Source organism: Cibotium barometz, chromosome 10 (assembly GCF_041138505.1).
Source record: "Cibotium barometz isolate CiBa-2024 chromosome 10, ASM4113850v1, whole genome shotgun sequence".
Taxonomy (NCBI): Eukaryota; Viridiplantae; Streptophyta; class Polypodiopsida; order Cyatheales; family Cibotiaceae; genus Cibotium; species Cibotium barometz.
The window spans coordinates 46835067-46851638 of NC_141055.1; the positions used below are offsets into that span (position 1 = coordinate 46835067).

The 16572-nt window shown below is 46.4% G+C and overlaps 1 protein-coding gene across 2 annotated transcripts in view; it reads left to right on the plus strand.

The window, feature by feature from the left end:
- Window positions 1-1554: 1554 nt before the first annotated feature.
- The window catches only part of PPDK (pyruvate orthophosphate dikinase), a 71241-nt gene continuing 56223 nt past the window's right edge, over window positions 1555-16572 (plus strand). For both annotated transcript variants that reach the window (XM_086804242.1, XM_086804243.1), the window contains exons 1-15: window positions 1555-3178; window positions 3314-3370; window positions 3676-3909; window positions 4038-4175; window positions 4322-4484; window positions 4583-4818; window positions 4992-5120; window positions 5475-5654; window positions 5887-6024; window positions 6133-6297; window positions 6666-6827; window positions 6926-7015; window positions 7107-7245; window positions 7364-7541; window positions 7756-7885. In XM_086804242.1, coding sequence (XP_086660368.1) covers window positions 2888-3178; window positions 3314-3370; window positions 3676-3909; window positions 4038-4175; window positions 4322-4484; window positions 4583-4818; window positions 4992-5120; window positions 5475-5654; window positions 5887-6024; window positions 6133-6297; window positions 6666-6827; window positions 6926-7015; window positions 7107-7245; window positions 7364-7541; window positions 7756-7885 — 2430 coding nt within the window. In that variant the 5' untranslated portion in view covers window positions 1555-2887. The remainder of the gene's footprint in view (window positions 3179-3313; window positions 3371-3675; window positions 3910-4037; window positions 4176-4321; window positions 4485-4582; window positions 4819-4991; window positions 5121-5474; window positions 5655-5886; window positions 6025-6132; window positions 6298-6665; window positions 6828-6925; window positions 7016-7106; window positions 7246-7363; window positions 7542-7755; window positions 7886-16572) is intronic.

The window sequence follows — 16572 nt, forward strand, 5'->3', positions numbered from 1 at the left end:
ACATTTGGGGGGGGGGGACAAAGTGTTACAAGCCTTGTTGCACATTCACTAAAAAGTCACAATCCACGTAAAAGTAGAGCCTTGATTGCACATTATAAAAAGGTAGAATGCCTTAAAATGTAAGTGACATGTTAGCTTGAAAAACCTTGTTTGTGCATAAGGTTGACCAAATCTAGCAATTAATAAAAAAAATGAATGCAAGAATTGAATGTTTTTTATGTGGGTTAAAGTTCACAAGTTGTGTATGCATGTACTTCAGGATAAATTGTTTGATTAATGCATCAAAATTGCAATCTAATTTTACATCATCTTTACAAGGCTTGGAATTTGAGGGATGATGTGTCATTTCATTCCAAATTACCTCTATAATTTGTATCATTATCCCACTTATGATACTCAAATTTCTAATCCATTTACTTTATTTCTAAATGGGTGTCACAAGTTGTGTAGGCACATACTTTATTCGTAAATGTTTTTTTATATGGGTGTCAATTATGTATTTACTTAAAGTTCACAAGTTGTGTAGGCACGTACTTTAGCCAAGGATAAACTATTTCATTAATGCATCAAAATTGCAATATGATTTTACATCATCTTTGTAAGGCATGGAATTGGCTTGGCATTTCATTCCAACTTACCTCTATAATTTGTCTAATTATCCCTCTTATTATACTCTTTTTTATAGTCAAATTTTCAATCCATTTACTTTATTCCTAAATGGGCGTCAAAAGTTGTGTAGACACCTAAATGGCTTTTTATATGGGTGTCAATTATGTATTTACTTAAAGTTCACAAGTTGTGTAGGCATGTACTTTAGCGAACTTGAAGGATAAAGTGTTATCAAAATTGCAATCTAATTTTACATCATCTTTGTAAGGCTTGGAATTTGAGGGATGGCATGACATTTCATTCCAAATTACCATTATAGTTTGTCTAGTTATCCCCCTTATTATACTCTTTTTTATACTCAATTTTTTAATCCATTTACTTTATTCCTACTTTAAACACTTCCTAATTGTTCCCAAAACGATGATAACACCAAAGAACAATTGTTATGCACTAGATTGTGTTGTTTATGTAGGCATATATAAGATTAAGGTTTGTGTATGTAAATTGTGACGCAACAACAATAAGCCTCAACAAACACTTACATAAATGGATTTGCATATATTTGTATGTACATGTGTGTGTGTGTGTGTGTGTGTGTGTGAGAGAGAGAGAGAGAGAGAGAGAGAGAGAGAGAGGATAACTTTAGAAAATGTTAGGTGAGCATCACACAAGCACAAGGTGTCGAAGTGGGGAAGACTTCATGCCACTTGGAAGCACCCATCTAGAAAAGGTCAATAGATAATTGCTATGAAGGTGGTCAAGTGTCCACTTCTTATAGGCAGACTATTATTATTGTGTTTAGTTGGGAGTCACTTTAAAATGGTTTTGCTTTCTCCTTTCTCTCTATCTCTTTTTCTTCTGGGTGATTCATCTCTCTCTCCTTTTGAATACTTAGGGTCGGGACCATGGTTGAATTTGTGGCCTGTTAAAAGCTCGTTGCCAATCAAACAAGGCATGAAGAATATTGTCTTCATCACTTTGCTGTACTCTATTTTTTTCTTGATTCTCTCTCTCTCTCTCTCTCTCTCTCTCCCCCCTTTGCGCCCTAAACCGTTGCTCTTCCCCCCAAACCACCCCCCCCCTCCCTTCTCTCTCTCTCTCTTTGTCTCTCTGGAACTCGTTTTAATGGCCACTATACCATGTGCCTGGATATAGTGAAATATCCATTTCGTATCATTAGTTGTGGAATTGAGTCTTGGGTTTGATTTCTACGCACTCATGGTATTTGGAGTAGGGTTTAACTCTTTTATGTACAAACCGTTTCTATATATCTAGAGAGACTAGTAGGCTAGTACCATGAAACAATAATTCTTCTTGGGAAATGAAGGAATCTGTGGGGCTCCTTGGTCTCCTTTCAAAATGGGTTTCCCACCGAAGTGCATGATTGACCTTTAGAATGGATAATCTTCTTTTAGGAAGGCTCTCCTACAATTTCAGTGGTATCACACAATTCCTTTTCTCCAAGGCAAAAGCCCATGAGGTCAGCAACTCCATCACCCTTCAAACTCTCTATTTTTGTGCCAACGAAAACTCAGTATTATTCACACAACCATCTGTCTAGTCCTAATGTCCTTGTCCTTGTGTTGAAGCCTCCCTTGCATTCTACTGTTCATAGTTGCTTTTCACCACCTGTGAAGAGACCTACTCTCCAACTTGCCTTATCTAATTTTCGTCCAATAGATAGTTTGTGAACGCTAATCCAGTTTAATCTATCATAGAACCAGTTGAATGGTCTGTCTATTGCTAAACCATTTCAATCAGAGGTTGCAAACCAAGCGGCGCCAGGCAAATTTGTTGTTGGATTGTTGCCTAATCAAGCCAATCAGCTAGGTGTGTTATTGCAAATCAAGCTTATCAGTTGGTGGGCTGTGATATATCAATCGAATTACTTATTAAGTTGTTAAAAAAAATCACTTCATTTATCCCTTAGATTAGTGTCTACTTAATTAGATGACATAACGGAAGGCAGTGCTTCAACAAGCTGCAAAGCTTTGCGTCAACTGCTTTTTTGGCCTCAGTTTCGGCAACGACAGAGCGCCCACTACAGCCACTACAGAGAACCAACAAACTGGAGAATCCACTACATAAAATTTAAACAGCCCAGTACATGAATCAGCAGATTAGAGGACCCCATAATAGAAAAGTAGAGAACCCGAGAACCCGGTACATAAATCAGCAAATTAGAGAACCCATAACAGAAAAGTAGAGAATCGACTACACAAGAAAATTAGCAGTGTAGATTACCCATTACAGGAAATTGTTTGACTGAGTCAAGCTAATGGCTGCAACCTGTGACGCACTGGCAAAGACAGTAACCTACTGCATGGATTCTGCTCAGATTGGCACAGTTTTGGCCATGCCAAAACTCAACTCTTCCAATGGGCCATCACTCTTCTTCAAAAAGGCTGGCCAGATGAAGGTATTGGGCTCTGGTTTCTGGGGACCTGCAGAGAATCTGAAGCTCATGCCAGTGATGCTTGCTGCCCATGCAAAAGCCCACACCTCTCACCTGCTGCAAAAGGTCATCTGCCAAGCTGCCGTTGCCACTCCGATCCCATGCACAAAGCAGGTCGGTGCAAGCTCAAGTGTTTCCCGTCCCCCCCCACCACTATTAGCTCTCAGCAAAATGCTTGTGTTTGTGGATCTCAGCATTATATATGTGGATGCTTATCTAGTTTGCCTACATGGTGCTTTGTGGATGTAGAGAGTGTTTACATTCGGCAAAGGAAGGAGCCAAGGAGACAAGAGTATGAAATCACTGGTACTTTTTTATTTCTTTTTCCTTGAGTAGATCCTTATGTAGTAGCAACTTGAGTGCCCACCCGAAGGCGGCTTGGTCTCCCACCCGAAGGTGGTACAATTATGGCTGCAAATGGCCCGAGTGCTGCCGGGCTTTGCACTAGGGACCTCCCCCTTCCTGGTCACAAACCCACACTTCTAGGCTACACACCCATTGGCAGTACATTTCCATTCTTAGCACTGGCTGAGTGAGAAAATGAGAGTTACATGCTTTGCTGTTCCTGGTTTTGTCTTGGATCATATACACTGCCCTTTTCATCGTTGCAGTTAGGAGGCAAAGGAGCGAACCTTGCAGAGATGTCAAGCATTGGCTTGTCTGTCCCACCAGGCCTTACAATCACCACAGAAACATGCCAAGAGTATGAAGATAATGGCAAGAAGTTACCGGATGGCCTCTGGGAAGAGGTACGGGGAGCTCTTAGAACCGTGGAGGAAGACATGAAGGCAAACCTTGGGGATCCATCCAAGCCCCTTCTTGTTTCAGTACGATCTGGAGCAGCGGTAAGTTGTAAGACCTTCAATGCATAGCTTGGTTTTACTGTGGCATGTTTTGTGATCTGTCTTCCTAAGAATGTGTTTATGATAGGGCTGGTTAACTTGTGTGGATACTGATTATGCTGTGGGGGCAGATCTCTATGCCTGGCATGATGGACACTGTGCTGAACTTGGGGTTGAATGATGAAGTTGTGGTCGGCCTTGCTGCCAGAAGTGGGGAACGATTTGCATATGATTCATATCGCCGCTTCCTAGACATGTTTGGTGATGTTGTATGTAATATAACTCTTGAAAACCACATCATATTAGGCTTTTCTGGGTTGTTTCTATGGATCTTTTTGGTTTGAACTCTCCAAGACTGATCTGACGTAATGTCTGATGGTTTTCAATGTATGGATGGTTTTTTGATGATATGAAGGTTATGGGCATTTCACATGCTTTTTTCGAGCACGAGCTAGAAAGCTTAAAGAACAGAAGAGGTGTAGCTCAAGATACAGACCTTACAACTAATGACTTGAAAGAATTGGTAGAGAAATACAAGGCAGTCTACTTGAAGGCAACAGGGAAACACTTTCCTGCTGGTGAGAGCATATATTGCCCACTCTCAAGGCTCCTGGTTGGCATGCCATGCTCTTCAGGTAGGGCATTTTCAGTTAACGATGGGTTTTTGGTTTTGAAGATCCGGAGGAACAGCTCCGCCTTGCCATGATTGCTGTCTTTGAGTCTTGGAATAGCTCGCGAGCAATCAAATATCGCAGCATAAATCAAATAACAGGCTTGAAGGGGACAGCCGTAAATGTCCAGACAATGGTGTTCGGAAACATGGGCCCGACTTCTGGCACTGGAGTTCTGTTTACACGAAATCCTAGTACTGGAGAGAAGAAACTCTACGGAGAGTTTCTTATCAATGCCCAGGTCAGTTATGAGCTTACGATTGACTGTTTTTCTGACATAGCCGTCAACCCATTTTGAGTCTACCTGATACCAGAAGGTCATCAACCCCACGTCGGCTATATGTGATACCAAAAGGATATCCAACAATGTGTGGATAATGTTGATCAGATTTTTCCTTGCTTCTTGTTTTGTAGGGCGAAGATGTCGTTGCTGGCATCCGCACTCCGGAGGATCTGAATGCCATGAAAAAGTCCATGCCTGAAGCTTACCAGGAGCTAGTTGAGAACTGTGAAATCCTTGAGAAGCATTACAAGGACATGATGGTACATTGTTTCGTCTTGTTCAATTTTGATGTATTAATGTCCTGCTGAGCATTGTCTACCACAGATTATATGCTTGGCATCTACATGGAAGCCCAACTTTACCCATGGCATGAAATTTCCTTGCCCTTGGGGCTTCTAGAAGGATTTTCCTCAATCAGATCTACCGTCTGATGTCATAGATTATGTGGTTAGCTCCTACGTGGAAGCTTGACTTTAGATATGATGGAAGACTCTCTGTCCACATAGGACTTAAAAAGAATTCTCTCAATTAGGTCTAATGTCTAATGTCAATAGTTAGTATGAAGCTATTTTGCTACCTCAAGGTTGTACCTACTTCTGAACCATTTGCTGCAGGACATTGAGTTTACTGTTCAGGAGAATCGGCTTTGGATGCTACAATGTCGATCTGGAAAGCGAACTGGTGCGGGCGCTGTTAAGATTGCTGTTGATATTGTTAATGAAGGGCTTGTCGATCCGCGAACTGCCATAAACATGGTTGAACCTGGGCAGTTGGACCAGCTTCTGCATCCACAGGTCTGTTTTGTCTCTCTTGGTACCATCAAAAAATAAGGGTGGCTTCACAAAGCCTACACACCCACCCCAATCTATGATACAGAATAGAGCTCTTCTGTTAGGAGGGCGGCACCATCTGATCTTTGCGTGGGCCTGGGACGACTCTCTTCCTTCTGAAGCTCACCCCAATTTGAACTCTCAAGAGTGGTTTCCAGAATGGTGGTGCTCAGAAGTCCTGGTTTCTTTTGTGCAGTTTGAAGACCCTTCCACTTACAAGTCACATGTTATTGCCACTGGTTTGCCTGCTTCTCCTGGAGCAGCAGTGGGTCAAATCGTATTTAGTGCTGAAGAGGCAGAAGTTGCCCATGCACAGGGAAAACATGTCATACTGGTATGCTGTATATGCGGTTTGTGGGCAATGTATAGAGGTCCCTTTTAGTGGGTCTGAAATAGGGCTTTGTAGTTTTCCCTTTATTTGAATGGCTGGGTCTTTTTACAGGTTAGAAATGAGACTAGTCCAGAGGACGTCGGTGGTATGCATGCCGCGGCAGGCATTCTCACAGCAAGGGGAGGGATGACCTCTCATGCAGCCGTGGTTGCACGTGGTTGGGGAAAATGTTGTGTTTCTGGTTGTGCTGACATCCGTGTGAACGATGCGAACAAGGTAAACACCTAGTATACTTCACACAGGGAACAATAGAGTCTAGACCAATATGTGAGAGGTCACACCACCTAATTCTGGGGCTAATTTGCATTGATGAAAGGGTTATTAATCCAATCATGCATTGTTTGTCTCCATCTACTAATCACTCACCATTTCGAAAACAATCAAGCACTAAATTAAATTAAGGTAAATTAAGGCCTCTGATGTTTCTTTCGTAAAAAAATGAAGGGCTCTAATGATATGGCTGCTCTTCTTCCTGTGCACATCTTCTCGCAAACTTTTTCCAAATCACAATCAGCTAAAGCTTCAGCTAAAAAGCTTTAGCCCATTGGTTAGGTTGTGATATCTATTTGTGCTTCCTGATGCAGACATTGGCAATAGGTGACATGGTTCTGAAAGAAGGGGACTGGATCTCTTTGAATGGGAGCACTGGGGAAGTCATTTTGGGAAAGCAGCCCATGGTTCAACCAGCCCTTAGTGGAGACCTGGGAATCTTGATGGGGTGGGTGGACGGGTTTCGAGACCTCAAGGTTGTGCACCTTCGCTTCATATGCATCCATCCATGCATTCTATACAGGTTGTTGAGGAATCTAATGACTCACCTATTTGCCTATGTGGATGTTCCCAGGTGATGGCGAATGCCGACACACCAGAGGATGCCATAAGTGCAAGGAACAATGGGGCGGAGGGTATTGGGCTTTGCAGAACTGAGCACATGGTGAGACACCATCCAAGACTTTAATATTACACGTTGAGTTGCAAATTTTGATTGCTCAGAGTGCTAAGTTCATGACATCACATTCCTTCAGTTCTTTGCATCAGATGAACGCATCAAAGCTGTAAGGCAGATGATTATGGCACCGGACATAGAGCTACGGAAAGTTGCGCTGGACAAACTATTGCCATACCAGCGGTCAGATTTTGAAGGCATTTTTCGGGCCATGGATGGTAATCTTGCTTGGAAAAATATGAAGCCCCAGTGTTCAAAACTTGGATAAACCCCTAGAAAAGATCACTATATTGTCGGCTATCTTTCATGCTCACACTTTTGGTCTTTTTTTTGCAGGGCTTCCTGTTACCATCCGCCTATTAGACCCACCTCTTCATGAGTTTTTACCTGATGGTGACATTGAGGAGATAGTCATGGAGCTAGCTAAAGATACGGGGGTAAATGAAGAGGATGTGTTCGCTCGTGTCGAGAAACTATCAGAAGTAAATCCTATGTTGGGATTTCGAGGTTGCAGGTGAATTCTCATCTTGTTTTCTAACCCATCATAGTGGTTTGCCATAGAATGCGATTTCTATAGGTTCTCAGAGGTCTTCTTTTCTAGCGAGGCAAATAAAGCAAGTTTGCTAGGCTACAAAGGGCTAATGAATTGCTGTAGAATGTATGTATGCAGGAAGTTGTTTAAGAAATGTGTAAGAAAAGTCGTTACTAAGTATGGCTTGTCTACGAAGGCTTGGAATCTCGTACCCGGAACTTACGTACATGCAAGCACGGGCTATTTTTGAGGCTGCCGTGAACATGAACAATCAGCGAATAACAGTTATTCCAGAGGTCATGGTTCCTCTTGTTGGAACACCACAGGCATGAGAGCAATAACCCTTTCTTTAAAAAAAAACCTTAATGCTTCAAGCATAAATCTGGTATCTTTCATTTCCTTCTATTGTATACAAGTTCAGGTTTATGTTCTCTTTTTTTCCTCCTCCAAGAAAAGATCTTTCTATTAGTCAAAACAAAGCGTATGTGTGATGTAGAGACTACAATCCTTTGCAGAGGCTTAAGAAATCGTGAGAGGTATACAAAATGGAAACATGAGGAAAGGGGGTCTGCCTCTCCGGCTGCTCCCTTTCCTCATGTAGAGACTACAATCCTTCGCAGAGGCTTAAGAAATTGTGAGAGGTATACAAAATGGAAACATGAGGAAAGGGGGCCTGCCTCTCCGGCTGCTCCACTCTTGGAAGGAGGCTACAACAGTTGAGGGGGTGGAAAAAGCTACAGTGGGGGCTTGTAATGCCAGATCAGTCTATTGGTGTCACCCTCCTGGACTCCAGGTGTGCAAAGAGGCTTCAGATTGCTGCTGCATCCGCTCTAAGTCGCCTAAGTGGTGCTCCCACCATCATCCTCATAGAGTAAAGCCACACCCACCTCCGTGTTGGATGCAATCACACCCGATGTAATGAAGTGGAGATTGCTGGGCTTTGGACATTTTATGAAACGTGCTGGGCCTTTGGGCAGTCCCAAAGGCAATGTTGCTCAGTCTCCACTGGAGCACCACATCGTGGCTGCAAAGGGTTGGCTGCCCTACGATGGCCAGCTGCATGCCCACCACGAGACTGCATGTGCCAACAGACAAAGGAAGACAGAAATCTTGTGAGTCTGGAGACTGCTCTCGAGCCTGTGTTAGCAGCGTGAGAAGATTGGGGGATAGGCCCTGAGTCTGCCAGCTGCTGCTGAGATACCATCTAGCTCTTGTAATAGAATGCATTGGCCCAAATGGGTGGAGTCCTGAAAGACATGAATACCAGGGGAACTTCAGCCGGATGTTTGGGTCTCTCCAATACATTTCCCCTAGATCCCAGTGGAGGCGGATGGCTCTCCCAAAGCCATAGTTGCCATGCCGGATCATTTGCGATCTCCAGAGGAGGGGTCAATGTGCCACATGTGGTTATGGAATCCAGCTATCCTCATCCGCTGTGAGGTTTGAGCTAGGTAGAAGTTGGAGTTGGTCAGCAACCATGAAGGTCGGGGTGGGGGGGGGGGGGGGGCGTGTGGAGGGCGGGGAAGGAATCCTATTGGATGCTAAGGGGATGTTATGTCTGGAGAAAGAGGCCACCCGTACCAAATCAGAAGGCAAGGCAATGGGAGTGTGCCACTCTGGAGGAGCTGTGGAGTCAATGTTGAGGCTAAGGTAGATTCCTTCCCAGAGGCTTGCAAGCCTCTCTTGTTGCGCAACCCCACCCCCCCTCACCCCCCCCCCCTTCCCCTGCAGGGGGGTGCACATAGGGCGGGGAAGCTAGGAACCCACCATTTCGGCTGGACTGGAGTAGATACAGCCCCAGGAATGGTGGTGGTGCTTCTCGTTGCAAGAGGGTGGCAACTAGGAAAGAGCTGGGTGAAGCATCTCCTAGGCATGAAGAGGTTGGCAACAAACTTATCCTTAAAGGAGGTACTAAGTTTGTGGGTTGGGGCTGCCGAGAAGATCCTTGTGGTACCATGAGGCCACAAGCCTCCACAGGTGGGAGTTTGATCCAAGATGCAGGCGAATGAGAAATCTTTCCACGGTTCTCCTCCTTGTCACACTGGAATGCTCCTTTTCTAAGAGGGTTGTCAGCACTTGGATGCTACATGGACATATCTGTACAAGCAGATGCAGGATTTGGAGTGGAAACGGGTCCCTTGTGAGCCCCAGTCCAGGACGAGACAGCCAGGGTTCCACTCTAAGCGTCGAAGGTCAGGTGTACAGGTCCCTTACATAGTCTTGGTCAAGTGTGCAAGTCCCACACATGAAGCAGGGCTAGTCCGTACTGTGAATCACCCTTTGGAATGATAGGTATTCTGGGTGGTCGTCTTGTAGCTAGATACCAGGCAGCTGAGGAGCATGTAGCTGCATGTAGAAGAAGGGGCAGCCCTGTGGGCTACTCCAGAAAAGGGTTCGAGACCCTTGCCTAAGAATGGGGTAACCTTTGTGGGTCACCCTAGGGCCAAGGAAGCCCCAACAGTGAAACATGGCTGGGCATGCTGTCGGCCAGGCCTGGAGGGCCTGGGCAGCAAGGCGGCCAGCCCTCATGGCTTGGCCAGACAGTCGGCCAGCCCCACTGGACTGGGCAGCCAGTCGGCTAGCCCGACCGGATAGGCAGCCAGGTCACAAAGGCTGCCAAGCAACCTGGACAGCATTAGCAGAGGCGGCCAGCTAATAGGAGAAGGCACCTATTTAATAGGCATAATATTCAGGTCATGGAGGGATTTATCCAGCAGGCCAACGGCCTATTTGGACCCACTGACCAACAGAGAAAAGGGACTATATAAGCACTATTTAATCTTTTTATAGGCATCTCATAATTCACAAAGTGCTGAATTGTCCCAAGGGCCAGGACAGCCAAGGGGAGCATAACGCAAAGGTGAAGCTTGAAGGTCAAGAACCAGATCAGCTACAGGCTGAAGGTTTACAGCCAAGAGAAGATCTACAGATTTGAGTCTTTTCTCATCATTCAATAAAGCAAATAGACCATCCTTAGTGGCGGCCTTGCAGAGGATATTTGAGACCCAATGGGGTGTATTGTTCCTTACTCTCTCTCTGCCCCCCATGACCCCCCCCCCCCCCCCCCCCCCCTCAATAAAGCAAATACACCATCCTTGGTGACCAAATAGAAAAGGGACTATATAAGCATTGGCTATTTAATCTTTTTATAGGCATCTCATAATTCACAAAGTGCTGAATTGTTCCAAGGGGCCAGGACAGCCAAGGGGAGCATAACGCAAAGGTGAAGCTTGAAGGTCAAGAACCACATCAGCTACAGGCTGAAGGTTTACAGCCAAGAGAAGATCTACAGATTTGAGTCTTTTCTCATCATTCAATAAAGCAAATACACCATCCTTGGTGGCAGCCTTGCAGAGGATATTTGAGACCCAATGGGGTGTATTTTTCCTTACTGACTCTTCTCTCTCTCTCTCTCTCTCCAAACCCCCCCCACCGCCCCCCCCCACCCCCCCCCCCTTCTCTCTCCCTCTCTCTTGCACTCTTACTTTTGCCACATTGTGCAAATCGTCAGGAACCAAGGTGCTGAATATTCGTTATCTGAAGTATAATCTTGTGTGTAAGCTTCCACATGTTACAGTTGTATCAGAGCTTTGCCTTTTGGTAAAGAGATTCAGCCAAGAAAAAGAAGTTTTTTTTTGTTGCTTGTGTGGTTGGTTTTCAAACACCGGTTGCACTCCCCCTATCCCTCGAAGGACGGTTGGTTTATAGCCTCTGGAAGCGATCGGGAACGTCTCCCATACGCATAGTGGATGGTATTGTTGCGGTCCGGGAAAATCTTGACCACTCCCACTATGGCGAATTTCGACGTTGAGAGAGAGCACCAGAAACTGTTTCCTCCACAGCAACAACTGCTTCTAGAAGCCAGGTCATCACTGATGACATGAACGCCATGTTCCAAGAATTTGTTCACGTCATTGTGCGACAAGGGGAACTGGTGTAGGCATGTACAACTTCTATACATGCCTTGGAGAAACGGATACCTCTTCAAGAAGCCTCGACACCCATCCTCCCCCCCCCCCCCCCCCCCAAACAGTCATCACTGAGGACCCTTCCTAGATCCATGCTTCAACTATCTCCCTTGAGGAGTTAACATAGCATTCCCGTGCATTATATGAAATGCAGGTACGGGAGGTAGGGCTTTGAACACAGGTGGTAGCCTCTGATGCTGCACTCGACGACCAACGACGACATGTGGAGCACGAGCGATACCTTGCACTTAGCGACGCAAGGTTAGTACCCCCACGACTCCTTGACTCATCTTCATGAGAAGGTGAATTTCAGTAAGTGTAACGGTAAACTCGATCTCACAACTCTTCATTCTTGGATTCATAAGTTTGAATCCTACTTTGCTACTGGTAGGAAGTCAGACATAGAGAAGGTGGTGTTAGCTAGTTGCTACATCCAAGGGGAAGCCATCTCATGGTAGACTCACTGGACCCAAGTCAATTCCAACTATGGAGTTGCTAACTATAGATGGGACCAGTTTGTCACTGACCTCAAGAAGTGGTTTCTACCGCCTCATTATGTTGACGACTCGAGGACGAGTTTCGGGGATTGCGCCAGAAGGCGCTACTTGTCCTACAATTTGCAAAGAAAGTTACTCACCTGGCTTTACAGTTGCAAAAGTCGGACACAGACAAAAGAGGACAATTGCTCTATGGTTTGGACATGCAAATCCAGTGGGATGTGCGCATGTTCGAACCAGAAACTTTTCATCGAGCACTTTCGCTTGCGCAGAGTGCCGAGATGAAGTACAACCGGAAACCAAAGACTTCCTAGCTTGGAGTAGCCAAGGTAGCCATTGCCTCTGGTAGGGCCCAGAACCAGACCCCGTCCAGGTCTACCCTGGGAGCCTTTGGATCCAAGAACGCAAACAACGGACCTCGCCTTACTCCACACTGGAAGGCTGTGGGGCCGGCAAGATAGGTGGTAAGCTGAGTAACAAAGAGTGCGAACACTACAAGGAGGGGTGGTGTTTCTTCTTTCACACAAAAGGACACACTGGTAGGGATTTCCCTAAGAAGACCCCTACTTAGACCACCACCCCAGCCTCAACAGTTGTTGTGGTGAGCTAGTCTCCCACACCGACCCCTAGGTTGTCGTTGATCCTCAAGCTCCCACAATTTCGATTGGCGCCATTGTTAGCCCAAGAACTCGAAGATAGGTAGAAGAGCCGGAGTTTGGGCGTAACAAATTGCTCAAGACCTTTGGCTACATAGGTGGCCAGAGAGTAGTCTTGTTTGACAGCGGTAGTACAGAGGACGTGGTCACGGAACAGGCCGCTCGGCAAGCCTAGTTTTCATTGAACTCGGTAGACAAGAAAGTGGAGGGATTTGGCACAGGCATGATAACGAGCATCAAGTTTGAAGCTTGCCGGTGGGCTAAATTAGTTATACAAGGCACAGAATTTGTGGGATTTCATGGTTGCCCCTCTCATAGGAGCAGACATAATCTTCGGGATCCAATGGTTTTACAAGTTTACCCTAGACATTGATTGGGAACAGCACACATTTCCGATGACCTGAAATGTGTCAAAGGCCTCAGTAATCATTAAGTGTGACTTATTTGCCGTACTAATTCTTTCTATTTGCTACTTCCCTTAGTGCTAGGCTTCATTATGGTTGAGTCTGCCCTGCATCTCCGGAGGTTTGACGAAAACTCAGTACGAAGGCCTTTGTGTGAATATATGCTCTTATGTGTGTGTGTGTGTGTGTGTGTGTGTGTGTGTGTGTGTGTGAGAGAGAGCATATCTTGATATAGAGTTCTACACCTACTATTAGGCATTGATGACGTTGTGTGTAGTTTTTTGGGAACCTCCAACTCAACTTGTACATGTGTACATGAGTGTTGTTTGTGTTGTGGTGAAGTCATGGGGGGACCCATTGACTCAGTGTGGGCATCGTGGATGCGGCAGTCAGGCATAGGGTCTTGATGGAAGTGTGTGCAGAGACAATGTAGGGATTCTGGAAGCACAAGCTCGTCCGGAACATAGCTGCTGAAGGCAGTATCAGTTGTTCGATGGCTCGTATGTGTGCGGCCGTTTGGTTTGTGCGGGCACGTCAAAAAACAAGTGGGTACTAGTCGGTTTGTGTTGAAGATATGGCATGGTGGGCAAATAAATATGAAGGGGCCATGTGCCATGGGCATTTGGTGTGAATGAGGTGAGGGTGGCCATCTTAAGTAAAATAAAAATAAATATTTTATATTAAAAATGGCAAAAAAAGCAAGTGTGCGTGGAGCGTTGAGGGCGCTGCCAACGTATGCTTCTGGAAGGTGGTGATCGTGGAGGGGGCGCAGCAAAAAGAGAGACGAAAGGGGGAGCGCCGCCAGAAAAAAGGAGGACTGCAAGAAGTCGCCGAGGGGTGAAGTGCAGAGAGGAGGGACTCTCTGGGGTCTCGCTGGATGCGAGGACAGAGGAGGACTGGGTGAGGAGCCCGGTGTGTTTGTGGGCTAGCTGCAGCAGTCAGCGCAGCTGGGCGCAGAGGATTCTGCAGGGGAGCCGATAGGCTGGCGACGTTAGACAAGCCACAGGTGCAGGTGACTGAGCGAGGAGCCGCCTAGAAGGGTTGGCTGCAGCTGAAGCCGGCAGAGGATAGACAGGTGAGGGAGCCGCCTTGGTCGTGCGAAGGAGTGGCCCCCGTGTGATGAACCAGGAGGGCTCTGGTGAGCGTGCAGAGATATAGAGAGGAGAGCTGCAACGGCTGCAGGTCGCAACACATGTTGAAGCTGGGCGACTGTGGTCGAGCTGGCGACTGCTGGTGAAAGGAAGCCGTCTCAAGGTGACAGGCTGGGGAGGGGTAGTGATGACGTGTAGAGGCCGCCTTGAGCTGACAAAAGAGAGAGAGAGAGACCATGATGTAGCCGCCTTGTGCAAGAGCAGAGTTTGGTGAGTAATTGTGCTGAAGAGCTTGGCTGGTGGACAGCGTGAAAAGAGGATCGTCCTTGTGAAGAGCAAGGGTTTGAAGCAGGTTCTTTTTGCTTGGGCTGGATAGTGGGCCGGTTGTCAGGTTGGCGACAAAGAAAGAGGTTGCTGTGGTCTTGCTTTGGGAGACAGACAGAGTGCTTGTAGGCAGAGAGGACCTCAGCTGAGGTGCAAAGCAGAGAGTGAAGAGGGCTGCTCCAGAGAAGCGAGGAGCGAAGGGATTTGGGGGCGACCAGGAGCTGGAGAGGGCCGATTGCGAGCGGTGCTTGGTGTAGCTGGTGTCTGGGATATTTTGGGATATCCGACTCTGTAAAGGTCAAGGTCCTTTCTGAAATATGAGTCTTGTTCATGCACTTTGGTCTGGTGTTCTGGTGTGTTTGCATGCGTGTGTGGAAGTGTGGCATGCTATAAGGGCGTAGACAGCTCTACCGCTTCCGTGCCATCACTTTTTGGTGCCTCCACAGAGGAGCAGATTTCCTCTGGTTTGTGAAAGAGAAAAAGGGCTGTGTGAAGCAAGATTTGGAAGATGGCTCAGGATTTTCCGGAGTATTGGGGATTGCCGCAGGAGAATGCAACCAGGTTTCTGGAGAAGATGGAGTTTACAGCTTTAATGAAAGACAGGGCAACCCCGGAGATCCTTTCTCGGATTTTGGCTTATTGCTTGCAGGGTGATGCAAAAGTATGGCTACAGATGTTTGTGACTGCACACAGGAATGTTCATCGACAGGATCCTGAGTACCGTGTAGTCAGAGCTGCCTTTTTGGCACGGTTTGTCCATGTGAAGAGTCCGAATGAGGTGTGGAAGGAGTTGTGTAACATTCAGCAGAAGGATGGTCAGGATATGGATCAGTATCTGATAGAGTTTGGTAGACTGTGGAGTCTATGGTGTGAGGCTCTGATTCCTGAAGTACCCCCGCAGATGATAAAGAGGGAGCGGTTTGTGGCAGGTCTGGAGCCAACAATACGTCTGAAGGTGGAGCTGAAGAACCTGGATAGCTTTGAGGAGGCTGTCAAAGTAGCTCGTGAAAAGGAGTGGAAGGTGAAGCGTCTGAGACAGATGGGAATGCGGGAAGAGCCGAGGAGGTTTGTGAAGGTACCAGGGATTGAGAGTATGCATCCTGGAAGAAAAGCTGCTGTTGTTCCTAAACAGGTGGATTCTTTGAAGAGGGAGGTGCATGAAGCTGTGGAGCTCATGAAATCTTTAAGTGTGAATTGGATAGAGTCCACAGGAAGAGGAAGAGGCATAGGTGATATGGGAAGGAAGCCTGATGCATCATCTGGTTTTGGAGGAAATTCAGCAGATATTGGAAGAGGGAAAGGGTATCTGTGTGATGTGCAATGCCGGAATTGTGGTGAGTGGGGTCATATGAGTCCGCAATGTGAGAGACCAGCCAAAGCTAATGGTGGCATATATCAATTGTCTATGGGAATGAGTGATAGGGTGAGTGGCCCTAATATGCAGGTGAAGGAGGCAATTCAGCCCAGTGTTTGTGAGGTCCATAAAGTCACATTTGCAGAGCAAGGTATGGGACAGGTTAGCCTGTTGGAAATGAAGAAGGATGAGGTTTCTGGAATCAGCCCTGAAGAGCTTTCAGGAGGTGAGGAGGAGAAGAAGGATGGAAGTATTGATGATGCTGTGGATTGTGAGCAGGTGCCAGTACTTCAGCCAGTCAAGGTGGAGTGTGATGATCAAGGTGTCACAGATGAAGGTGCTGTGGATGGAGTCCATGTGGATGATCTGGGTGATGAGTTGGATATTGCAGCTTGTGAGAGTGTGGATGGTGAGCTAGACAGTGTACTGGACAGTGCACTGGATGATCTGTTGGAGTTGGCTTCCTTGGAGAAGAGTACTTGCATGCCAGTTGTGCAGCAAGAAGAGAGTATTGGTGTGACTGATGGTGAGCTGGATGCTCCTTTGGTTGATGGTGTGATGGATTCTGGATGTGCGGATGCTGAACATAAGGTGTGTGTTCCTTGTCATGCCCAAGAGGATGAGGTGGTTGTGAGTGGTGAGGGTGCATGTGAGACTATTGTTGTTGGTCAGGGGGACCAAGATGCTTTGCCTGGGAGTTTGGGGAGCTTGGACTTGGT